At 42.1% G+C, this 9913-nt stretch overlaps 1 protein-coding gene across 1 annotated transcript in view; it reads left to right on the forward strand.

The window, feature by feature from the left end:
• Positions 1–9913, forward strand: part of LOC117953968 (disco-interacting protein 2 homolog C-like) — a 157324-nt gene that overhangs the window by 145328 nt on the left and 2083 nt on the right. Inside the window, 3 exon segments of the mRNA XM_034887386.1 lie at positions 5583–5768; positions 7384–7530; positions 8135–8265. Of these exon segments, the coding sequence (XP_034743277.1) occupies positions 5583–5768; positions 7384–7530; positions 8135–8265 (464 nt within the window).

The following is a 9913-nucleotide window of genomic DNA, read 5'->3' on the forward strand; positions in this document are numbered from 1 at the left end:
ACCCGTCCCAGTGCGACGCGTCCCGAGCGACAACCCGTCCCAGTGCGACGCGTCCCGAGCGACAACCCGTCCCAGTGCCACCCGTCCCGAGCGACAACCCCATAGTTTTTTTGTAACATTACCGCGTAAGCATCAGCCTCATCTGGGATCACTTTGTGTAGTTTCTGTAACGTTAACGTTGGCTGCAGTGCCACTCGAAGCAGCAGTACAGCTTCAGGGGCAGTCTCACCAAAACGCTGAAAGAGTGTCTACATGTGTCTACATGTGTCTACATGTGTCTACATGTGTCGTGTACATGTGTGTACATGTGTGTACATGTGTGTACATGTGTCTACATGTGTCTACATGTGTGTACATGTGTCGTGTACATGTGTGTACATGTGTGTACATGTGTGTTCATGTGTCTACATGTGTCTACATGTGTCTACATGTGTCTACATGTGTGTACATGTGTGTACATGTGTCTACATGTGTGTACATGTGTCTACATGTGTGTACATGTGTGTACATGTGTCTACATGTGTCTACATGTGTGTACATGTGTCTACATGTGTGTACATGTGTGTACATGTGTGTACATGTGTCTACATGTGTGTACATGCGTGTACATGTGTCTACATGTGTCTACATGTGTGTACATGTGTGTACATGTGTGTACATGTGTCTACATGTGTCTACATGTGTCTACATGTGTGTACATGTGTCTACATGTGTCTACATGTGTCTTCATGTGTGTACATGCGTGTACATGTGTCTACATGTGTCTACATGTGCTTGCGTTTCATACATCTACTTTAGTGATTCCCATTAGTTAAAGGTGCTATAAGTCATGTTGGGTAACGGCACTTCTTGTTGACGTTCAAAGTAATTTGAAACAAAAAGGAGGCTAGTTCACCCCTCCCTCCTCCTCATCCCGTCCCCTCTCCCTTGCTTCCAAGCACTAACCCCCCAAAACCCCCACATCCAAATCCTTCTTGTTGGTTACTAGCTGGAACACTGTTTGTCATGTTAGGTGGTGCAGGTTGGCACAGATTGTTTTTGTCTGCAGAGACCGCGTTTTGATGTTTGTTGTATGTGACAACAAATGCTGGAGCCCAAAAAACGCATATCAACGCTTAGAGCACCTTTAATTCCAAATTTGCGCAGAAAATGGCCGCAAAGCAACTGTGTTGTTGTTCCTAGGCAACTCTCAACACAGATAGAGTAAATATATATATATATATATACATTGCGTTAATGGGTATATGGAAATCCTTGACCTTTCCTAGTGGGTATAATCAGGATCCCTGCGTATCATATAGACTACACCACTGCATGATGACCACTGTCTCTACTGCTACTGCTACTCCTACCACAGGATGCTACTGCTCGTGCATGAGTGCTCACAGACACAAGCTTCTCCCTCCACAGCGGAGGGAGAAGCTTTGGCTTTGAGAAGAATGACGAGATCCCACAAAGCCTCAACAACATTTTACAACATGGAGGGGAGATCAATGTGGGAGCGACAGCAGGGGGAGGATCTTTTAGGGAAGTCAGCAAAACATAAGACGGATTAACCCTCCTGGTGTCCTTAGGTCAAATCTGACCCGTTTTCAAAGTTTTTAATATCAGATATATGAGAAGTTGAAATGAGGGCTGTCATTGTCGAGAAAAGTGACAAAAAGTTGGGAACACTGTAAAAAATGTTGGAAAAAGCGACAAAAACAACAATAAAAACGTCAATAATACCGGAAGAAAATGTCAAAAAGCTTGGAAAAAGTGACAAAAAAGTCAGAAAAAAATGACCAAAACATTTGGAAAAGCTATGAAAATCTTGGAAAAAGTGACCAAAACATTAAGAAGGGACAACAAAAGTGTTTTCTTCATGTTCGACGGGAAGACAACACAAGGGTTAAAAGAAAAGAAATCCCCTTTCAAAAATCTAATTCTTCTTTCTTGATCAACACGCAAACAACAAGTCACAATGAAAACACAATTTCTTTTAGAGGAGAGAAATGAGGGAAAAGTGATATCAAGCCAGAGGGAAAGAAGGACGAAAGGATGGGGTGATGATGACGTAGCTGAGTGATCGCATCATGGAGCATAAATACTACAAAATGTAAGGGAAAACTTCCAATCCGGTAAGAGAAAAGGAAAGAGATAAAGACCCCCGTTGTGACCTCTCTCCCTCTCTCTCTTCCTCCACCATCCCTCCATCCCCCCTTTCTATCTCAAGTGGGAAACTGTACACAGAGCCCGCCACCTGACACACAGCGGCATGCTGGGAGTCAAAGGCCGGGGACCCAGAGCACAAAATGGCAGATAGCATCATCCCCATGAGGCAAGGCTGCTAAATGGATTACTTCTTTTAAAGTCCAGCCTTCATGTGTGGTGTGTTGTGGGCGTAACATGCAATCAACCAATCAGAGTGTCATCTCCCTTTCCCTTTAAAAACCAGGCGCGTTAGTGGCACATTGATATTATGATGGAAAATTACGTTTAACCATGTATTTAACCATGTGTCCAGCAAATTTTTTTTTTTTTATTAATTAATTAACTTTCTTTTTTTTTGCTATTTTAAGACAGACGTAGTTGCTGATTTCTCGTACTGCGCCCACGTTGTTTAAATAGCAAATGCACCTGTGCCCATGGGCGTGCTGGTCTTACAGGGAGGTGTGTTCAGGTGCATTCTGGGCGTGCTGGTCTTACAGGGAGGTGTGTTCAGGTGCATTCTGGGCGTGCTGGTCTTACAGGGAGGTGTGTTCAGGTGCATTCTGGGCGTGCTGGTCTTACAGGGAGGTGTGTTCAGGTGCATTCTGGGCGTGCTGGTCTTACAGGGAGGTGTGTTCAGGTGCATTCTGGGCGTGCTGGTCTTACAGGGAGGTGTGTTCAGGTGCATTCTGGGCGTGCTGGTCTTACAGGGAGGTGCGTTCAGGTGCATTCTGGGCGTGGTGGTCTTACAGGGAGGTGTGTTCAGGTGCATTCTGGGCGTGGTGGTCTTACAGGGAGGTGTGTTCAGGTGCATTCTGGGCGTGGTGGTCTTACAGGGAGGTGTGTTCAGGTGCATTCTGGGAGCGCTGGTTTTAAAAGTAGTTGTGTTCAGGTGCATTTTGGGCGTGCTGGTTTTACAGGGAGGTGTGTTCAGGTGCATTCTGGGCGTATTGATATCCTGAGGCAGCGGAAAGTGATCGCACCAAAAACCTGGTCTAAAGTCTGTAACGCAGCATTTCATTGTTATTTTAACAGCACAATAGACACACAGGGAAGCGCAGCAGCACACACACATGCAACAGATTAAAAACAAAAACATTACCCAAATCTGCCCTCATAACAGCAATGAGCCAAGGTGCAAAAGCGTCTGGCTTTTAAAGGGAATGGGAGAAGACCTCTGATCGGTTGATTCCATGTCACGCCCAAAACACACCTACGGATTAATGAAGACCCTAAGTACAACCCTTTTGAACCATGAGCCCGGTGCACGGACCCCCCTTTTCCACCGTAAAACTAGCAAAAGTGGATTTACACACGCCCTAAAACGCACCTGAACCAGGCGCCGTGCGCTTAGGTCGTTAAAAAAAGCCTATTTTGTTTAAAAGAGTACAAAAACTACACAATAACATTTTTTATAAATCCTTTTTTTGTTCTATAGTTCATCAAAAGAAAGTCATAAATAATTCCCTTTTGGTTTTTTCTTTTATTCAACAACCCATTTGTTGTATTTTAGCAGTGTGCTAAAAGCGGCCAAACTGTTTGTGTTGCACGTGATATCGCTATGTTCAATGTAATCCTTAAAAAACCTGGATCTAAGCCATCTGAGGAGTGAAGTGCTGGTAAGCAGAAGGGGTGGAGGTGCTTTGGAGGTGCTTTGGAGGTGGTGGTGGTGGTGGTGGTGGATGAGGGGGGGGGGTGGTGGGGGGGCGTTGGGGGGTTGATGGTGGTTCCCTACCTGGTCAGCAAGCTTTCCCAGCCTGTGAGGCTACAGCAGCAGAGAGGGGCGGAGGAGGAGGTAAGGAGGGAAGGAGGGACAGCGGACACAAACCCAAGTATGAGATATGTGGGCGGAGTTATGGTTAAAACAAGAAAAGAGAAGGGAAGGAAAAGAAAAAATGTCAAAATGGAAAAACTCAAAGAGACAAAACAAGCAGTCAGGATTGAAGAAAACTAGGCGATATGGAGAAAAAATCAGATATCACGATATTTTTGACCAAATATGTTGATACCTATATTGTGACGACATTGTAGGGTTGACAATGGGTGCTTTCCCAAATTATTTCACATATTAAGAATCCTGAATAATGTGGTGAATGGGTTCCATTGAAGTTATCCCAGTTTTCCGTGCTGTATACTGACTATATTCACACGTATGCCCAAAAATAGTTCGATGTTAAAACAAATATAAAATTCTTCGAATGACATTCCCTTAAAATGTTTCACAACAGATTTTCTGAGAGAATTGAGTTAATATGTGCTTGTTATTATCAATTTAGACAACGTAATTGTATATCACGATATCTCGATATATGATTTAATCTCGAAAGACGCTACATTGTCATATTGAATATGCTGCTAGTGGTGTAGTATGTAAATGTAGTTACTTTTCCCATGAATGCATGTATATTTATATGTATGGATGGAATTTGAATTTTCCCTTGGGGATCATTAAAGTATCTCTCTATCTCTCTATCTATCTATCTATCTATCTATCTATCTCTCTATCTATCTATCTATCTATCTCTCTCTCTATATATCTCTCTCTCTCTCTCTCTCTCTATCCATCCATCTATGTATCCATCTGTCTATCTATCAGTCTATCATGTGTTTGCAGTAGAAACACCAAAAAAAAAGATTTTTTTTTTTTTTATTCTATGAATTGATTTTGAATCGGTAGAGCTTGAATCGATTTTGTTGCACGCCCGTAATAATCGCCCAGCCGCCATACAATCTGTTCAGCCAAATGTTAGTTAAAGTCATTTAGAGCTACTGGAAAGTAGTTAATAGTTGTGTTTAGATGACAGAGAAGTCATTTATGGCATCGTTATGACGACCAACCAATCTGGCCTCACGCATGAGGCGTTATTAAATCTGGAAATGGAAAACGGAGGACGGGGCACCGCGGCCGAGTCCAGTAGAGCTGGTACCAGCAGCGGGTAAACGCCATTACTATACTGCATAATTAGTCATTTTGCCGCAATGTTAGTGCATCCACTGCCGTTGGAAACCAACTGTTCTGTACAACAACATTGTACTGCTGGATAAATGATGTTAAACATGTGTATCAACATCATAACTTCATAGAAGCTTGTTTTTTCATTACATCTGACCACTGGCAATACACCAATAATGATTGAATTATCTAGAGCAGATCACAAAATAGCCTTTTATTCCTTTAGTAGCAGAAGAGAAAACACAACTTTGTGACACGTACATGTGAACTTGGGCAATATCCTGATTTGATCATAGCTGAGAGGTAAAAGCAAAGATCTGCTTGAAATGGAAAGTTGACGATGAACCCCGAGAAAAAAAGCTGAATGTCTCAAAAAAATGGCTGAAGCAGCTAGTTTCTCATGTGTGAGTGAATAACTTCTATTTCCTAACGCCCTGAGAGAAGACCAGGAGCGGATCAGCGGACCGACCTGCAGGCAGATGGCCAGGTTGACCCGGCAGCCGAAGGAGGTGCTGACGGCTCGCGGGTGCAGTCCCAGGTCCTTGAAGAGTTTGGAGAAGGACTGCGTCAGGGATATCCTGGGACGCTCCTCCGCTACAACCACACACGTCCTCACCCGAGACAGGTCCAACCCTCGAGACTGAAGTGGACAAAATGACATTTAGGAAGCAAAATGACATTTAGTATCTGTGATCCGTTTCATTTTATCGTTGCATGCCACTTTAAAGAGCCCCTATCATGCTTCTTTTTTTACATGGTCCTGCTTGACGCCCTGCTACGCTCTTCACTGCTACTACTATTATTTCTTAATATAGTTCTATAATGTTTATTGGGACTATAACTGCCTCTATTCATCTCTTCAACTGCTATAATTATTAGGAATCATATTTCTCCATGGTCTGTCCGAGGTTTCTGCTTCCTGTAAAAAGGATGTTTTTCCGTTCTCGCTCGTTGGAAAGTGCTGAGTCTTTGTAAATTATAGAGTGTGGTCTAATCCTGGAACAACTCCTGTTGTGATTTAACACTATAAATGAAATTGCATTTGGAATTTTAGTGTGCTACAGTTCTTTCTGAGTGTAATAGATGTATATTGTATATATTGTCTATATATATGTATATATATAGATGCATTCTAACGGCGTCAATTCTTTTAATCACGAGATCAACGTTCTTTTTGGCCTAGCAAACTTTTAAGTTTAGAAAAACAACAACAGCCACCGGATCTCGCTAGACCGGAAACAAAACAACAGGCGCGCCGCACACACTTGTTTGGGCTTGTGAGCCGGCCAAAGAGTAGTAACGTTATGTTTTGAGTGGATGACGAGACGCCGAAACGGATCCCAATAAATTCTGGATGGAAGGTTTACTTTTTAAAAGTTGCCAAATGTTCCACTGACAAAACCAAAGCTATCTGTGGGTTTTGTCGTTGTGAACTGAGCTGTCATCGCAGCACGGCCAGTCTGAAATACCACCTGATGGGCAAGCATACAGCTGATGCCAACCCCCCCCCCCCCGTGAACATGAAATTGAACACTACACTAGGCTACATGCCAATGCCAACCTTTCCATGTTGATAGGAGCATTAAAGTGAGAAACAAATAAGAAATCAAGAGACACATATAAAAATGTGTAATTAATTGTGATTAATTGCGAGTTAAATATTTCAATCATTTGACAAATGGAGCTTTCTCTCCCACAGGCCTCTCTTTATCTGATGATGACAGATAAAGATGATGTCCCAGCTCATTGGTAGAGCGGTTACCTGCCAATCGGATGCTTGGGGGTTCAATCCCTGGCCCTGCAGTCCCATGTCAAAGTGTCCTTGGGCAAGACACTGAACCCCGTGTTGCCCCCGATACTGTGCATCGGAGTGTAAGTGTGTGTGCACCTTGTACGGCAGCCTGTGAATGGTGAATGTAATCTGTATGATGTAAAAGTGCTTTGAGTAGTCGTTAAGACTAGAAAAGCGCTATATAAATACAGCACGTATACATTTAAAACGCCTGGCCCACATGCCTGTTTCCTCAATTAGTGATGTCATTGATTGAGAAAGCCAGGAGCTGCAGCAATGGGCCGTATGAGAAACATATGTTTTTTAACCATGTTAAACCAATTCTAAAAGACCCCAACAGTACAAATATGATGCTGAAAAGGAGAATAATAGGGGCTGTTTAAAGTCGTAAAACATCAAGGGTACGACACAAACTCTTCTGGAGACACAGCGTCCCCTTTACCTTCAGCGACTCGGTCTGCAGGCCCAGGCCTTTGGTGCAGAGCTCCATGACGCTGTAGGAGCAGAAGGTATCGCGGACTTTGTACTGACTGACGACCGACAGCCAGAGAGCCGGGTTCACCTCCAGCTCGGCTGGAGGAATCAGGATGGACTGGTGACCTGAGTACACACTGCACGGAGGAACCAGACAAGAGAAAAGACATCGCTAGTACTGTTGGGTATGCTCAAGCTAACACAAGGTGTAAAGATGCTCTTCAAAACAAATGTTCCTCTTTGACCTGACTCCGCCCCTTCTTCTGCATCTACCCTCCCTGACTAGAATGGCTATTTAAAGGTCCCATATTGTAAAAAGTGATATTTCCATGGCTTTTTTTTTAATTATAAAGCAGGTGGAGGTTGCTTTATATACTCCATCCACAGGAAATGCACACCAGGGATGGTGGTGATGGTGCAGTGGAGATGACACATGCCTTTGGTGTGGGTTAGTGACACCACTAAGAGACAGTATGAGAAAAACATTGTGTTTTTTTAACATAAAGCATGTAAACTTGTTCTAGAAGAAATCCAAAATACATGAATGAGCCTGAAAATTTACATAATATGGGACGCCTTGCCATTCAAGAAGCTGAATCAAGCTACTAGCATGCTAAGCTAACGTCCAAACCAACGCATGTTGAGGCAAAACGACTTAAACCAGACAGTTTGCATCGCTTAACACTAAACTGAACTTTCTTTTTGAGTTTGTCTGACCTGCAAAGGCACCAGAGGACGAAGCCCAGGCCGCAGTACGGGTCCAGGCAGATGGCGACCTCCCTCGACGGGTAAAGCTCACACTGAAGCTTGATGGAGCGGCAGAAGGCACTGGTGGCTGTGTGAGACATCTACAACAGTAGACACACACACACACACACACACACAAACACACACACAGCACACACACGCAGAGCACTCAGAAAACAGTCGTCCATGCATGGAGATATTTCTCTGCAGTGCAGCTTCTAGAAACACATTTTTAAGTCTCTAGGAAAGAAACGGAGCTATTCTCACTGAGCTGTGACAATTTTTGCAGTCTTGTATTAAGTACTTCAAAAGTACAAATTCAGTATTTTCCAGGACTATCCTGGCACACGTGCCTCAAGTTAAAGGACCAACCAAGAACGTCTCACATCAAATTTTTTTTTGAAATGTACCAGAGTCAAAGTTTCCAGAAATATAAATAAAGTAAAGTACAGATAGGTTGAAATTCTACTTAAGGACATTAACGAGGTATAATTGTACTTTGTTACATGCAGTTGTGGTCACATGTTTACATGCCCATGCTTAAGTTGACTAAAAAGAGGAGTACAAAAATCATATTTTGGAAATGTATGTTAATGCCTTAATTAAAAAACGAGGTAAAATACAACCTTTAAAGACACAAATTTCCTTTGTGAATGAATAGTGTATTAGAGGCAGGCAGATTGTTATTATTAAAGGCCAGTTATTTCATGGATCAGGACACTATGCATCCTGATAAAGTTCCCTTGGAGAACATTTATGTCTTTAAAATACATTATTCATTCACAAAGAAAAATGGAGTCCATACATGTTGGTTTTTTCCTTTTTTTTAAGATAAATTTCCAAAACATGATTTTTTTATTCCTATATTTAGTCAACTTAAGCATGGGTATGTAAACTTAGGAGCACAACTGAACACACATATATATAAATATATATATATATATATATATATATATATATATATATATATATATATGTACATTGTTACATACACATATATATGTACTTTATTACATTACAGCACTGCTTTTGGGATCTTTTACCTTCTTTTCTTTTTTTTACCTTCTTTAAGTATTTTTGTTCAGACTCACACACACAAAGCAAATCTAAAGTCTGGACTTCCTGCTTTGCCGGAGCTAAAAGCGATTAATAAACAATTAAAATGAGTCCACACGGCGTTGATTAGCATAACAAAACTGACCAGATGAACTGACCGCCCTGTTTTTTTGTCGCTGTGCTTTGGCCCGTCGATTCATTAGCTCATTAAGAACGTTGATTAAACATTACAGACGGGCCATTTATCAGCAGCACATGAGAAGATGTGCAGCCATTGTTCCCTCCTGGCCTGCTCTTCCTCTTTGCTGATTAGTGTGTGTTTCTCAAAGCGCAACATTAACGAGGCCTTTGTGTTTGTTCTTATTGTGATTATGATTATGCAAAATGAGGAAGCAACAGTCGCTGACGATGTGAACGTTGTCAGGAGAAATACTGGCTGGTATTTAAAGTATGATACGATGCCCAGACACGGAGAATTATTTTACATCTTTCCAGTAAAACAAATATATATTAGATAAAAAAATATATAGAATTTGCAATGTGCAGTTATGATTACATAATTCAATCTTACCAGCTCCACCAGCTAATATGGCTTTAAAGAAAGTAGAAATTGGCATCTTCTGGCTGTAGTTCTGCACCAAGGCTGAAGTTTGGGAAAGAGACTTCAGATACAGTATTAGGGACCACTAAGGTCTATATAA

The sequence above is a fragment of the Etheostoma cragini genome, chromosome 12 (assembly GCF_013103735.1).
Source record: "Etheostoma cragini isolate CJK2018 chromosome 12, CSU_Ecrag_1.0, whole genome shotgun sequence".
In the NCBI taxonomy this organism is placed as follows: Eukaryota; Metazoa; Chordata; class Actinopteri; order Perciformes; family Percidae; genus Etheostoma; species Etheostoma cragini.